General features: G+C 33.7%; 1 protein-coding gene across 1 annotated transcript in view; it reads right to left on the bottom strand.

Annotated features, from left to right (window-relative positions):
* The window catches only part of LOC133195235 (von Willebrand factor D and EGF domain-containing protein-like), a 67,849-nt gene that overhangs the window by 39,544 nt on the left and 10,742 nt on the right, over nt 1-17,563 (bottom strand). Inside the window, exons 5-11 of the mRNA XM_061331093.1 lie at nt 17,239-17,298; nt 16,284-16,537; nt 5,810-5,896; nt 3,825-4,208; nt 2,806-2,955; nt 1,859-2,077; nt 103-305 (exon numbers count right to left, since the gene is read on the bottom strand). Coding sequence (XP_061187077.1) covers nt 103-305; nt 1,859-2,077; nt 2,806-2,955; nt 3,825-4,208; nt 5,810-5,896; nt 16,284-16,537; nt 17,239-17,298 — 1,357 coding nt within the window. The remainder of the gene's footprint in view (nt 1-102; nt 306-1,858; nt 2,078-2,805; nt 2,956-3,824; nt 4,209-5,809; nt 5,897-16,283; nt 16,538-17,238; nt 17,299-17,563) is intronic.

Raw genomic sequence — 17,563 nt, forward strand, 5'->3', positions numbered from 1 at the left:
TAATATTGTAATATTTACATAAACTTTAATTATATTAAACAAAACAAATTATCACAGACAAAATCAAGTGAAACATTTAATTCTGACACGGGTTTTACGTACCTCCAGCTCCTCTGAAATATATTTTTGTCGCTCGTTGTGGTAGAGGATCCAGGAAGCATGAAATCGTCAAAATCCTTACCATTAAGATTTCCGCAGAGACCATCCACGTTGTCCTTGTCAAATATGGAAGGGGTTATATGGATGTTGTATAGCCAGTCTTTTCCTACTTTGTACTCAACGGTGGCACCCGTTGTTAAGGTAATCTAATGATGAACAATTATTCATGGAACTTTGAAGTAAATATTTATAAATACTTAAATATATAGGCTTTCAACTCCTTTGGTATTTGATGCTGTGGACTAATTTCATACATTTATATTTAATAACACGGGTTTCTATGTTACACTGAAACATTTATTTTATTGTCTTTTTCTCTACAACTAATTATTCGGTTTTGGCCACCTCGTAAAAAAAAAAAAAAAAAAAAAAAAAAAAAAAAAAAAAAAAAAAAATATGCCTCTGCTGATAAATGCATTTACCTTCTTATTTTGGGTAACCAAGAAGCGGTTACATGAGAACAGTGATGACTATATGTGAGAAGTTTATTTTTTCTATATAGTTTAGAGGATAAAATTAATATATCAATTTATTATATGATTGAATAATTCTTAGCTCTTAGATCCAACATTTTAGAAAAAAATACTACGTTATGTTCACCTGCAATTGACCTTCCAGGCAGGATTTATTTTTTTCTACATTGAACTAAAAAAAGATCGGGAAATTCCAAATTAATACAAATACTTCTGGAAAGTTATTTCACTTGCACTTCCACTCACTTGAACATAATATTCAGGAAGATAGAATAGGAGGGGGCTCATGAAGCTGTATGGGGGACTGCCCCCTCCCACACTTTTTTTCCTGAAAGTAAATATTACTTTAAATTTAGTATAAAATTGTTCATTGTAAGGCCGGTTGCCCCCATCCCGCGGTTATGAAGCCTAACACCCCCCCCCCCCAAAAAAAAAATAAATAAATGAAATTTAGAGTTTGGAGAATTCTCGTGTTTGGGGGAAAATCAATTTATTTTTTCAGGTAAGTTGTCAATTTCTTACTTTATAATGCCTCCTTTCAACATCGATCCCCTGTGTCTGACATTCTGCCCGGAGTTGGTGGGTTGCCAGGGCATCAACGATAGTTGAAATCGTTGGATAACTTACTTAACTGGAAAAGCTACTTATGCATAAATTATCCCACGTTTCCAACAGCCGTTGATGTCCCTGGCATTCCAACGCATAAGAAAGTGATTCCTGATTTTCACATTTATATTTGAAATGAAAAGTTAAATATAAATCGAAAATGCTGCCTTTTTAAATAGAATTGAAATACACGAGACATTCCATATTAATTTCAACAGAGTAGCCGAGTAGCCCATCGACGTCAATTTTTACTATAAAAATAGTCCGATTAAAAAGTGGAAACAAATTAAATAATTGTTTATTTCTGTTATTAGCAATAAACTTTTATAATAAACAACAAGATGATTTTTTATTATGATCAAAGTCATTTGATCAACTTTGATGAAAAATGTGACCTAGATCTAGTCGGAAGGGTACCCACGTGCTTTCCACCGCCATATTGAATGTCAGACTGCAAGTGTATATATATATATATATATATATATATATATATATATATATATATATATATATATATATATGTATGTATGTATGTATGTATACATGTATATATTCGTGTAAATTCACCCCATACACCTCAAATACTTTCGATTTTGAAAAATGAAAATATATGAACTTACTGTTGTCCACGTACGGTTCATTTCTATCACCATGTGCTCCTTACTACAAACGTGATAAATGGTGTCGTGATGTTTTAGCGGCTTGGTGAAATTGTAGGAAATCTCCTCACAGGTCCTGTATGCAAACAAAGAGTCTTCTACCTTGACAGCAATGCCACATCCACATGGTCCTTCTCCTTCCCAATTGTTCCATTCGCACGAGGAAAACAAGGCGTGAACCTAACATTAGATGTTTCAATAGAGAAATATTACATAGTGAGTAAAAAATATGTATCTTTTTTTAAAAAATGTCTTACTATATGAGAGGAATTTTAGAGCAATTACTAGTATATCATGCCAAATAAAAGTACAATAATTTTACGTATGGAATGAAGGTCAGCTGCTTTAAATTCATACACAATATCCTAACAAAAAATACTATAATAGTTTACTATAATGATAACTTTGACACTTTGATTTACTATAGTGATCACTATGACACTATAGTGGTAACAATGAAAACTTTGATTTACTATAGTGATAACTATGAAAGACTTTGATTTACTATAGTGAAAACTTTGAATTACTTAGTGATCACTATGAAAACTTTGATTTACTATAGTGAAAACTTTGAATTACTCTAGTGATAACTTTGAAAACTTTGATTTACTATAGTGAAAACTTTGAATTACTATAGTGATAACTTTGAAAACTTTGATTTACTATTTTGATCACTATGACACGATAGTGATCACTTTGAAAACTTTGATTTACTATAGTGAAAACTTTGAATTACTATAGTGATAACTTTGAATTACTATAGTGATAACTTTGAAAACTTTGAATTACTATATTGATCACTATGACACTATAGTGATCACTTTGAAAACTTTGATTTACTATAGTGATCACTATGACACTTTGATTTACTGTAGTTAACTATAGTATTTTTTTGTTAGAGTACGTACAGCAATATCTCTGCTGATATCTCTGTACATAATGAATTCTCCTGGAATCTGTGCTGTCCAAATTTTCCCATCGAATGTTTTCATTCGAGGGTCGGTGTTTGCGTGACACGACTTGTTAGCCACAGTCTTGTCTGTATCCTGAACATTGATCTGTGTAAAAAATGAACCGATATATGATTAATATAATGAATACATATTAAACACAAATTGGTTAAATTTATAAAAATAAAAAAGGCCTCTTTGTTTAATGTAAATACTTTAAGTTACATTAGTTTATACTTGTGAACCTCGTAGCTATCTGCTTTTATCTCCTTCTGCCAACCTTCTGTCTCTCAGTTCTGCTTTAATTTTTTTTGGGGGGGGGGGTGTTGTTGTTAAACTTCGAGATAGAATTGAAATTTGGTTACAGATGTTTTTTTAAAGAAATGATTGGTACACAATTGTTTATGATATAAAAGTCCATAGAGAACTACGACGCTTCACGCCTGCATATTTCATGAAGTATGTTAGCGCTTCATGATAAATATGCAGGGTGAAACGTTGTAGTTCATGTACCTCATGAATTCTCAAAAATTAAATTCATATTTTATATTTACATTATTTTACCGATGACTTGCCACATTTTTTTGTCATTCATGTTTGCACTTTTTTTTTACTTCAATCACATCACAATGGAAATATTCTTAATCATCCCACGGTAGTTTATGTGAAGATGAACGTTTTCTAATTTGCAAAAATATTTTAAGGAAAAACATTTGGAAATGTTAATATATTGACATAAATTATTGTGCAATCGGTATTTCAGAAGGGTTCGTATGGATTTAATTTGATGTATCAGATTTATAAATTGTACCCCGTTGTAAATGGAGGACGGAAAGTTCATTTTCCATTGGTGTGGCACTGACCAAAGGTGCTAGTACATTATAATTCAATATAATTCAATATAATTCTCAGTTTGTTGAATGAAGAAATTATTTGTGACTGTATTGGACAAGTTATAATATCAGAGAACCTTTTACCTTTATATTAGGCATTGTGAAATTTAGCCATACTCCCGATACATCAGTGCGGCTCTCTGTTTTGGTACCTAGTCTTAAATTAACTTCTCTGTCCTTCAAATTAACCAGTCCGTCTGTTTTTCCAGTTACTTTAAAAGTCTGTTTTTGCCTCCATGTAGAGCTCTTGATAGTAATTCCACATCCCTTTTCCTTAAATGCAATGGGACCTTGTCCAGTGTAGTCCTGACATGAACCCACGTTGGTTTGAATGTTCGGAGTTTGTAGGTAAACTTCAACATCACACCCCGTCCTAAAAGTAGTGTTAAAACAACCCACAGGAACCGTAACCATTAACTCTATATTAATTGTGTCTCCTTCTTTGACTTCATAAGCATACGATGAAGGCTGTTGGAAAGTAAAACAATATTTCGGTGATATATATATATATATACAGCGTTTCATAACGTACAGAAATTCTTGCGCAACGCAATATTGAACAGGAAATGAGTAAATTAAAATTGCGTCAAGAGTTTTTGCAATGCATATTCAATTTACCTAAACAGCAGTGTTTCACAATGTCTTCATCAATGTCAATGTTGACTGTTAATTATCTATTACATGGTATCTATCAACAGGCTATTATATACCTTAATACTAACTAGAGTATCAAGATTTTTTATGCTGTATCACCAATTAAGCCACACCTGAATTAGTATGCCTGGACGCATGTAAAATTTACAATTTTGTAAAAGAATCAAGAACATTATCTGAATGGTTTTCATCTCCTATATGATCCGTTTTCAATAAAACATTGACTTAAAATATTAAAGATGAATTATTTGCTTTAATATTATAATCAGCTTTTGCAAATTGCCACACCCTAACACCTGAACTATGAAGTAGAAAGACATTGCATTTACAATTTCGGTAGACATCTAACTTTTTATTAAAATTCTGGATACAGTTTGCCTTCTAGATGTCTTGGCGTCAGAAAAACTTCAAAGACGTAATGCATTTTAATGTTTGTTTTACTTTGGGGTCTGGATCCCGCACCACTATAGCCAGGCAAAGTTATATCTTAACAAGCAAGTATCATCGGGGGGGGGGGGCAGAGGGCCTGTCCCCTATTTTCCAAACAACCTTTTACTATTGTAAATATTCATTGAAATGCAGGTTGTCTCCCTACCCGACTTTTTGATGTAGCATAGTTGAATTGTAGTAATTTGTGTTGATAAAATTGGGTTCTGTAAGGAAGTTGGAACCTCTCATCCCACCTCCTCCCCTCCTCCCCCCAAGAAATACGTTTTTTGCGTTTGGAGAATTTTTCTTTTTTTTTTTCCTTTACTTGTTAAGGTTTCTTTTCAAGTTAGTTTCTCTTAGTTTTTTTTTTTGCCTGTCAAAGTTTTTCAGTTAAGTTATCATTTTTTGTTTTGCTGGCCCCCATTTTCAAAAAACTATACTAAGTTTCTGATTTACAATTTTGGTGAAAAAGTTTACCTTCCATCATCATAAAATCAAATGCCTACTAGAGATCCAGTGCAGGAAAACATTTCTCAATGCTGAAGAATTTGGCCCCACCCTTCATCTTCCTGCAGGGATCAGGCAGAGTCCATGACATTTATACTTTATGTTCATCATAAGATGCTATCACGCCAAGTACATATGTTATATACTAAATAACTTTGACATTGTTTCTAACATTTTTAGAGATGCTGAAAATTTTCAAAACTTTACGTGCATTGTACGGCGTGTGAAGACGATCCAAAGAAATTAGCAGGTCACATGCCTGACTCAATGCTCAACTGAAAATATTGCTCAAGGAATGAAATTTTAGTAAGATAGTGCCTTTGGGCAATAGGAAATAAAATAAATTTTGAGGCTTAATACACTGATAATTTGGGGGAGGGGATGCATCGGAGTACGTAATATATCTCTTGTTATTTAGTACTGGTTTCTGTTAGTTATCGTTGATGACATAGAAGACAGAGTTAATGAAAAATACTCACAAACATTCCCGCTCGGAATTCCTCGCTGTAATTGTAATGGCCAGGAATTCCACCATTAGCTCTTCTTACTCTCAATGAACATTTAACCTTTCATTAATATAACAGAATTACATATATATTTAATTTCAAAATTAAAACTACATGTATATCTAACAAAATACATTTATTCGAATACTATCAATAAAAAAGTTTGGATATGCCATCAAAAACAATAACAGGTTGAGCTTTAATTACAATTATTTATTTGAATTGATTAACATCTAAATTGTGATTATTTTTGACTTTGTGATCAAATTACAAATTTGTCAGTATATCAAATTAAACGAAGCAATTTTCTTCAATTTTGAAACCTACATGTACATCGAATTATCATGCAATACACGGACGGTTTGATAAACAATTTCATGAATATTTTTAAATGATGACCTAGAAATCATCACACATGACATACAAGGACAAATAGATGAAACTTGTTTAACGATAAGTCTTAAGGAAAGTCTCTCGTCAGCTTTTGAGAAAATTTAATCAGAAGATTTAAATATCAAAATTATCAATTATTATTCAATTTCCATACCATATTTGAATTAAACAAAATTTTGCAAATGCAAAATGCAAAGAATTAAAAAAAAAAAAGAAAAATTAAAAAACTAGTTGACTAATTGTTCTCGAACAATTAGAGGTCTTTCCACCTTCTTTAAATTTCTTAAATTTTCTACATTTTACTGTCTAAAATTAATTCTTATGCAAAAAGAATTCAGATATGGCTTGAAAGATAGAAAAAATGAAAATTATAATAATTTTAAAAAGACCTTGACCTTTGACCTTCATTAAATTTTCAAGACCAAAGGTCAAGGGTCACATTGCAATTGATCGCATGCCTCTATGACTTAAACATTTAAATTATTAGGGTTAATAGTAAGCGCAAAGACGTTAAAGGGCGATAACTCATATAAGGGGTCATCAGATCCTTTTGCACTGAAAAGACTGAAGCTGTGTCTAAAGACCCTGAAGACATTAGTAAAGGTTACGTGTCTCTACGGTTTACGGTTTCTGAGGAGTAGCGATAACAAGTTTTTTCGCACAAGGGGCAATAACTTTTGAAGGGGTTAAGCTTAGGGGATAAGATTGAAATCTTTGAACTCATTTTAAGAGTACAACTTAAAAATGCAAAGATATACAGTATATGTTGAAAGACAAAAGAGCTATAAAAAGAGCTTAATTTCTCATATTTGGAATGACCTTGACCTCTGATCTTGACATAAACTTCAATGTCTAAGGTCAAGGAATCTAATGCAGTTGGTTTCATGTCTCTACAACTTATAGTTTTGAAATTTTTTATTATTCGTAAACTTCAAAAACTTTCAGGGGCAATAACTACATAATGGGGTTGATGAATCCTTCCGCACTCAAAAGGTTGAAGATATTGGTGATGGATTAGTATCTCTATGGTTTACGGTTTCGGAGGAGTAGCGATAACAAGCTTTTATTGCGGAAGGGGTAATAACTCTTGGAGGGGTCAAAGTTCATATACGCAGGGTCAACTGCAAAAATCTTTGAAGGAGTACATTCTCATGGACTATAAATCTTTTCGATAAATCTTGAAACTCAAAAACACACTTGGCGAAAAAATAATAATAATAAGCAGAACAATTTCAATAGGTCTTTCCACAGAAAGGTGGAAAGACCTAATTATTCTTATGGTGGTAAGATATTAAGAAAAAACTTCTCAAAATTTACACATGTGTTTCTTCAATATGGTGACATCACAATACCCCAATAAATCAATATTCGGGACCGTACATCAGCCCTTAGACTTTCTGCCCTCAAGCTGATATGGGGCAAGTCTTGCTGATATGACAAATGACATGTTAAGAAATATGTAGTAATATTCTCTATGCATTGCCTATTTAGATTTTTAATATCCAAAATATTATAGTTTATTAAAACAAAAAGGTCAGACAATGATTTACGCACTTTTAATTTTCAATTATAGTATACATGTTATACCGTATTAGCAGAATATTTAGCGAGGATTTAATTTTGGCATTATTGGTGAGGATGCTGAGATAGCTTAAATTGAATATCACTAAAAATTAATTGCGTTTTATTTGTAATAGCTTCTTAAGTGAGCATTTTAAAATCGCTTAAATTACTTCTCGCTAAAAATAAAATTCCAATTTTTAAGGACAAATCGCTTAATTTACGTCTCGCTAAAATTTCCACTTATACGGTATTTGAAATTTTTGCAGAAAAAAAGATTGTACATATTTTTTGCCATGATTATGTCTACGAAAAAATGATTAAGGTAAAAGTGGTTTTATAGAGAATAACAGGCCCTAGGGCTTTAACGGTCACCTGAGTATAATACAATTTAAAGGATCCATAGAGTGTAAAACAAACTGATTGATGGAGCTTTTTTGCCCACAAGCAAGAGAAATAGGATGATCAGGATCATTAAAACAATTAGTATAGTATTCAGTAACAACTCATAAATTAAGTTTTAATCAAACCCCCATTTATCACTATCACCATGGAGACTATTAACAAACTATTAGTTCTTCTGTACTATTTTTAACTCCGTAATGTGGCCTCCTACATTGGCCTATCTTGGTCTTTGAAGATAATTTAATTATAAGATTTTTATCTCAATTTTATTTATTTATTATTTACAAGTCTATCTGATCATAAAAAATATGAAAGTACTTTTTGTATTATACAATATATTTTTTTTTTTGCATAATTCTTTTATTCTATGAACATTTCAAATACATTATTTACAATGATTTTAAAATTATCAAAAGTGAATGGCAAAGAGGAATAACTTCTCTCAGTAGAATACAAATTAAAAGAGCCCTGGCCAGGACCAGAACACTTTGATCAAATGGTCCTGATGTTCAAAAATCTGGTACAAATATCCTTGCTTATAAAAACTTTTATTCTCTTTGCCTTTGATATGCCAAGGAGAAAAGATTTTCAAAGAAATAATGCATTTTCACTACAGATTCAACACAGCCCCACCTTAACACCAAAAACCCATGACCCAGGGTCATGAAATTTACAATTTGGAAGAGGTACCCTCATAATCATAACTATGCACTCAGTTGAAGATTTTCAAAGAATTAACACAATTTCACTACATTATCAACATACTCCCCCCCCCCCCCTCCTCGAGAAACACCAAAACCCCTGACCCTGGGACCACAAGTTTTAAAAATTTTGTAAGAAGTACCATTGTTCATCATAACTATGCACTATCTGCTCAACACTAAGGAGCAGACAGGATTATTTAACAGAATTAATGCATTTTCACAATATCATCAATAGAGCCTAACCCTTACAACAGAGCATCTGACCCAAGGGCCAGGAAAATCACAATTTTGGAAGAAGCACTTTTGTTCATCATAACTATACACTTAGTTTCTTTGCTTTATAATCAGGAGCAGAGAAGAATATTATCAAAGAATTTATGCTTTTCACTATATTATTAACCCTGGGGCCATGAATTTCACAATCTTGGAAAAGGCATCTTTGCTCATCATAACCATGCACTTAGTTTGTTTAAATAATACCCAGGAGCAGAGAAGAAGAATTTTAAGGAATTAATTATTTTCACTATATAAGCAAAATAGCCACGCCCTAACACCAGAACCCCTGTCCCAGGGGCCATGAAATTCACAAATTTGTAAAAGGTCTCCTTGTTTATCATAACTTTGCACTTAGTTGTTTAGATAATGCCCAGGAACAGAGAAGAATATTTTCAAAGATATTGCACTTTCACCATATGATCTGTAGATATAGCCCCAGCCTAGCAAAAGAACCCCAGACTCTGGGGCCATAAATTTCACAATTTTGGAAAAGGCATCCTTGCTCAGCACACCAATGTACTTAGTTTGTTTAAATAATACAAAGGGACAGAGAAGAAGATTTTTAAGGAATTGATGCATTTTTCCTATATAATCAATAGAATCCCACAATAGCACCAGAACCCCTGACCCTGGGGCCATGAATTTCACAATTTTGGAAGAGGGCTCAATGCTTATTACAATCATTGCAACAGTTTGACCACATGATGTCAAGGAGTAAAAAAGAAGATTCTGAAAGATTTGTTTAATTTTGGTGGTTTTAGCCCCACCCTTCAGGCCCCAGGGGGTAGGGATCATGAATTTCACAATTTTTATTCACCTGCACCCATAAATGCTATATGCCAAAATTAATTGAAGTTGGTTCAGCGATTTATGAGAAAAAGCTGAAAATGTTCAAAAGTTTACGACCGACGGACGACGAACGACGACAGACAGAAACGGATAGCAATAGGTCTCCTGAGTGACTCAGGTGACCTAAAAGTTACACCTTACATGTAGTGCAAAAAGGTCAAATTAATCATACCGGTGCTCAGTCATATGCACCTTGATTTCTTTTCGATTTTAATTATTATGTACGTACAATTGATATTGCATATCTTAAAAATACTCCTTAAAACATTGATATCACTAGAGATAGGAATGAAATACCTTAGGAATCGAAGAAAGCGTCTTAATCTGTTTTTTAAAAAACAATTTTACTTGCAAACTGGGTTCTACTTAAAAGGTTTTTTATTCTTGTCCTCCTAAAAACTGAAATTGTTGAGGTAGCCAGAATGACTTTTTCATGTTTTTCACAAGATCGAAGGTTTTAAATTCTGTAATTATAAGAATCACTATAACATTGAATAAAATAAAAACAATATGTATGTTCCAATGTTTCTTCGAAACATACGGAAATTACTGACCATAACACACTAAGCTTGTTGGTATACTAACGGTAACATTCAAAACTTGTATTTAAATAACCTTTCAAAAAAGAAAAAAAAATTTCGACGCATTCAATACACAAAAAATGCTAACACACCACCAAAAGAAATTAATACTTAACTTTTCAAAACTTGTTTATGATGTATTTGATTTATAAATATGTTACAAAAGTAAAAAAAAAAAGTTTTTCCTGTCTTAGCTGATAAATAACTACAATGTAAACTGAAGCGTAACTATTTCATAGAAAAATTGAAAATCATGCACACACTTTTTGGAGGAATAAATTTCAAGTTGGGGTAACTGGAAGATGGGTAGACTGCATATGAACACCAAGATACTGAATGACTACTAAGCGATATGATAGTCAATCATTGCACAAAATTTGATTTTTCAATGGAATTTTCTGTTGCCACCTCACGGACCATTATCGGTAATCACCAACTTCATATATGTGCAGTAACGGTGCGCAGTGCACGTCGGGAAATTGGTTTTCGTGCAAGAAGGTCATTTAAAGGTCTTGTCATGACACCAAGACATTTGTCAATCCAACTTTTATTTTGGAAAAGATGGCATAAAGTATATACCAGTAACGATCAATTCACAAACGAGAATAACATGTGGTGCAATAGTAATTTTGTCTAGTGTATTTCGCAGATACCTATATTGCACAAGTATATTCGTACAAAGTAAGTAGTCATGCATTATTTATACTTACTTTTGAAAGATCTCGAATATGAATGTGTAACGTTTAGGCGAATGGATAAAACTGCCAACGTAAATTCAAGACGAATAATGACCCCCGTAGAATGATAATCCGGGGTAACTTTTCGGCCCCCAACAGTATAAAAAATGTGTTTATTTTGGATAAAAAATCCAAGGGTCAGTTTTCTACATGTATCACCAAAAAGAATATGATCACTTTGAAAAACTACCTCTATCCAAATTGCCTAAGGGATGTATGTTTGGAAAGGGGTGAGTGATGCCAAGATTGGCAAGCAGTTTTCGAGATACGGGTTACAGTCCTATTTATTTTTCTGACGAACTCTTATGGAGCAACATCTTCACATTCATCCCATGAACAAAATTAACGCAAACTAAAATGATTGAAGAAATATTTAATCATTTGAAAATGTCATTACTTCATCTAATGCACTTAACAGTTTTTAAGAAGATCTCTTCATATAATAAATATAAATGATATTTTCAATTCTGAATTGATACACACATGAATTCAATTGTTGATAGTCAATAGCATCAATTGCAAGAATTGTTGGGCGAAATATTTGAATTGTTGCTCTCTCCAATGGAATTGGTGATACCTTCAATTGAATTGATTGGTGCAATAATTCAATTGAAGAAAGCAATTACTTAATTAATTCTCCCAATAATGGAATCAACAATATCATCAAATGATTACTGATTTCATCAATCCTTTTAGTTTATGTTTGTGTGGAGCAACATTACTGCAATTGTCGGAATTCGAAATGAAATAAAATGATAGTTATCTGACTTGTCTTAGAGTCATATTTATCTTGTGTAGCAGTAAACTGAACTTGTATTATCATATTCACTCAATATGTTTTTACAGTACATAGCCGTAGCCCCTAGGGTGTTAATTTACTTAATCTTAAAAATAGATTTGGTAAGTTCGCTATCTCTGCACCTCGTGTACGTGACCACATCATGTTTAATTTAGAACTTTTAGACATACCCAAAGGAAATGGACACATTTAATGGAAACTAAAAACTGGTCAATTTCTACAGGGATAAGTCTTCCTCATGAAGAGTGTGCAGATTTTAAGGGTGATGACGCATTTTCGACAAACCCCGAGTCTTCTTATTCTACGTAGATTATTGACGTTCAAAAATGACCACCTTGATTATCCTACTGAAGATCTAGAGTTATAATTTTTGCATGTCTCTGAGTTTCTAACGATCAAAAGTTTTCTTTTTTCAATAATATTCATATTTGAGCTAATTTTGAAAACGATGATGTCAGGTTCACACTTCCATAATATGGTTAGGAATACAAGGACTTGATAATCTTTGTTGTGGAATGAAATAAAAGACGTCTTAATCGTATAGCGGTTTATTTGAGACTTGTTGTTATCTATAGAAACGTAACGTAAAGTATTATGATGTCACAACAAAGTTAACCTTACATAAGCTCGCGGATAATCCATGACACTCCGGGCACCAAAATGAATAGTGAAATTTAAAGTTCATATAACTAACAGTTCCAGTGAAATAAAAAGCAAGTTCATAATCACTAAATTAAGAGGCCCGGATCCATTCATGGATTCTTTCTTTGGCTTTTGTTTGTGATACTCAGTCCTCTTCTGTTCAGACTCGTTATATTTCAGGTTTTGTTTCACAGTCTCAGTTTCCGAGTGTTTGTCACCTAATTTTGTGTTAGCTTTCTCCAGCTCCATGTTCCGAGTATGTCGGTTGTTATTTTGTTTCTTTATCTCTGCCCTGCCACTAAGATTCTTTTTCTGTGACTCATCTTTTTCCTTCTCCTCGGCCTCTTTAAGTTTTTCTATTAGCTGAGTTTTCTCCCTTAGTGCATAATTACGAGTCTTTACAGCGAACGTGTAATCTCTCTTCCTGCTATCCACGGAGCCCTGTAAAGTTTGCAGCTGATTTTCCAATCTCTGTACATCTATCTTCAGATCGCTTATTTCCCTTTGAGCGTAATCATATCGTGACTGAAGACTGCTGGTTTTAGCCTTGACGTGCTCCGAGTCAGAGCTGGCGGTGTTGAGTATGTCAACTTGACCCCTTAATTCCTGAATCTCCTTATGCAGACGTCCGTTTTCGTATGCCAGTTTACTTTTCTGTTCCATCATTTCCTTCATCACATTCTCTACACGAGTCTGAAAATCCTTTTGTTGGTCGAATTGTGACACTCTCTCTAACAGGGTGGTATTCTCCTGCTCCAGTGCGTTCCTCCTTTGTGTCTGGATCTTCAGCTCTGATTTTAATTTTTGTATCTCGTTAGTCAACTTGTTACGTTCTTCTTGCATGAAGTCCACGGTCCGACTTATCGGAGAGATAGGCCTAGCTGTATTCAGTAAAACACTAGTAGGTCGATGTTCAACGTTCAGTACTGTGGTTTCTGACTTCTTGCTCGTTTCTACGATGTTGACACTTGTTGATTTGGTGGGCTCGTCTTTGTCCCTCGTTAGTTTCATGTCGCATATACTTGTGTGGTGTTTTTTCTGACACTTTTTACACCTGTTGCGGGATTTACAATCTGAGGCGCGGTGGTTTCCCAAGTAGTTGAAACATAATTTCTTCCGTTTTAAGATGTCGAATCTTGCACTTACGTCTGGAAAATGATTCTCTGTGCAACAATAAATGTATGGGCGGCTCTTCATCTCTGTTGTTTCAACATAAGGAGTTAACTCTCTTGTTTTCTGATTACATGAATAATGAACGTTGTGTTGTTTCTTTGAGGCTCCAGTAAGAAACATTGCTGTTGCGTGAAATCCATCGCTGTTTTCAATATGGCCTGATTCAAGGATTTTGACTTCTTTGCTGATAGCTTTACGAAGATTTTGTAGTGAAATGTTGTCACCATCGTACTCACGTGCAATGTTTTTCCTAATTTCAGTTGGTAGCTTGTTGATTATGATTGGAATAAGTAATGCTCCAAACATCTCTTGTCTTTGTCCTAGACACTCGAAGCTCCTGACACGAGATTCCAAGAAATCTCCATAATTTCTTAAACTAATGGCATCATTTCTGGGGCAGGAAGTTCGATGAGTGCTCTCATATGAGCGTTAATAATTTTCTGTGGCTGACCAAATCGTTCTTTGAGCAAGTCTATTGCCGTTTCGTAATTAGCATTTGTAAGCGCAAATCCTGCTATTGTTTGTGCTGTTGTGTAGCGTAATTGAGCTTTGAGATAGCTAAACTTTTGAATTGGCGTCAAAGTATGATTGCAATGAATCGTTGATTCGTAAGAATCCCAAAATGTATTCCATTCTAATACATCTCCGTAAAAATGCGGAAGATCTAACTTTGGTAATCGGTGATTATTCGTGGCGTGTTGGGATGTTAATAACAAAACATTTTCCTGGCTACTTTGTGCATTGAGATCAGAGACAGGATAATTGTTCAAAATATTCTCACAAGCCGTTTCACTTGAGTTAATTGTAGCTGACGTGTTAACGTTATTAGCATGAATATCTGTGGTGGGTATAAAACACTCGGTATTGGCATTCAAAGTTTTACATGGAATTTTTTCTGTAAATTTCTCAGTTTGCCTAATTTTACAGTCTAATTCATACATGTACTCATCTGTATTTGCGATTTCTGTTTCGATATCCTCTTCAGATAGAGTATTCAATATGCAGTCGTTCAATTCTTGTCTGCCTTTTCAGCGCGAGAGACTTTCTAATTATGTTGATTTCGTCGGTAATTTCTTCACTGGCTGGATTTTCCTTCAAGTCCAAAATTTTCCTTCAAGTCCAAAAACCGTCCAAATAGCTTTGTAACTGCTGACCTGTTGCCGGCTCGAATAGCTTTTAGTCTTCCTTCCATTGTATGTACTACGTAGAATTCCGTCGTTCAAGGCACCAAAATGTTGTGGAATGAAATAAAATCGTATAGTGGTTTATTTGAGACTTGTTGTGATCTATAGAAACGTAACGTAAAGTATTATGACGTCACAACAAAGTTAACCTTACATAAACTCGCGGATAATCCATGACACTCCGGGAACCAAAATGTTGTGGAATGAAATAAAAGACGTCTTAATCGTATAGTGGTTTATTTGAGACTTGTTGTTATCTATAGAAACGTAACGTAAAGTATCATGACGTCACAACAAAGTTAACCTTACATAAACTCGCGGATAATCCATGACAATCTTGATTCCCCGTTTTATCATGAAATCTAGTTTTAAGTCCATAAATTAAGGATAGGCTTAAGTCAAGATTTCAAAGCAATGTAATGATAAAATTTTTATGGTGTTTATATTTAGATATTGAAAAAACTTGCAATTTTTAAAACACGTACATGTATGTGAAATAAATATCGAGATTCTAAAAAATCAAGTTTTTGACTTAAGTTTATTATCAATTTATGGTCTTGAAGCCCGAGGTGTAATTTTGCAATCTTTAGAATGAAATATGAAGATAACGAGCAGTAATCAATTTAGAAAGTCCATTGAAACAATACAAATTTGGAGCAAAGCAACACGGATCTCTAAAAATCATCAGGGGTGGGATCACCTACCATTGAGAAGTAAGCATCCCCTGTCGACCGGTCACACCCGTCGTGTGCTCATTGTCATGATTGGGCAAACTGAAAAATCTGTAGACAATTTAATGTTTAAATATTGGCCTATCAATGATAATGAAAATCGTCAGTCAGCATTCGACTTAATGATAGACTGTATTTTCTGACAAGGTAACTGTATTGATCATAGAGCTTGCAAAATGATCATGATGAATTTAAACTAGATTGTTCGTACGTGGAGCATGCTCTTGCGTATCGAATCAACTTGCAGATATAAACCCTATATATGCAGGTGACATGGGTATATTGCTTCATAAGTAAGGGAAGTTGACAGTGGAAAAGTTGAAGTCATCACCTTTATCATAAAGAATCCCATTTTTTGTTGAAGAATGGAAAACTCTTACATGCCAAGTACCTCTGCTATATATACAACTTACCATCATGTTCATGTTGTGCTTATGTACCCAGTCTTTAGGGTAGAGCCAGCTCTGATTGTCCTGATAGGGACGAGATTCCACAACCTTTACTTCTTCATTATTGATGTACCAATGGGTATCGTACCAGTAAGGGTCCCCAGGGGGTTCTGCAAACAGGCACTTAAAAACCGCCGCTATAGGTCCAGTGTCAACTTTTCGAGTAATGTATTCTAATGATACATTTACTCTAGGCTTCGTATTCACTGGAGTATATGCTAAAATAAGAAAAGGTTTATTGTATTTCGGACACTTACAGTGAAATATTGTATTTTATCCAACGAAAGAGATTGATGGTCTCACAAACGTTATTTTCATAGTGTGAAAATTACAAACGTGTAATTTTCACGCTGTGAAAATAAGTTTGCGACAACAGCTCTTTATTTTTTACATTCATGGAAAGTGTTAAAAAAAATACATGGAATTGATAGCGAAAGTAAAAAACTATCCTGACATTGATTTGAACAGCTAAAGTTTCTCCAGATTGTTTCTTAACGTCAATGTTTATAATTTTCAATCTCTAAAAGACATAAAAATAACATCATAGCTACAGCACAGTGTTAGGAAGAAAGAGCTTGTAAGACTAGTAAAATGTGAAAAAGAAAAACGAAAGAAAAAATTAGACAATTCAATGTATTAAAGTTGGATATGGAATGTTTTCACTCCATATGCAGAATTTCTTTTGTATTTTAACTCATACTTCGCATTTGTGAATATATACAATGTACATTAAAATATGTCCAATAAGTGAAAAAATGAGATTTCTAATTGCAAATCCTCTAATCACTAAGGAAACATTTCACTATTCCTGTATAATTCGTTTAAAAAAAGTCCTCATTTTAAAAACTGAATAAAAAATTGAATATGTTTTAAAAGCATAATTACCAGAGGCATCCTGAATTTTACAGAGATTACTTACTCTGACAAGGTGTGAAGAAAGTAAGAGACGTCTGTCCTGCTGGACACAAGTATTCCTCTCCTAAAATATAATTTTATCTGAACAGCTTAAACATGCAGAGCACATAACATAGGGATATGAAGAAAACTAATATTCACAGCATACCGTCACTCTATTAGTATAGAGCGCTCGCTCTGTGATCGGAAGATCTTGGGTTCAAACCCTGGTCTCGACTGACCTAAGTCGATTAAAAATCAAAGTACTGACAGTACTGAAAAGCACTAAGCTAAGTTAGATAATAGAAGTCTGATGAATACAAACTTGATAATGATGCCCATTTTCAGAA

This window comes from Saccostrea echinata, unplaced genomic scaffold (assembly GCF_033153115.1).
Source record: "Saccostrea echinata isolate AGI-Se365-2 ecotype Australia unplaced genomic scaffold, CSIRO_AGI_Sech_v1 ptg000029l, whole genome shotgun sequence".
In the NCBI taxonomy this organism is placed as follows: Eukaryota; Metazoa; Mollusca; class Bivalvia; order Ostreida; family Ostreidae; genus Saccostrea; species Saccostrea echinata.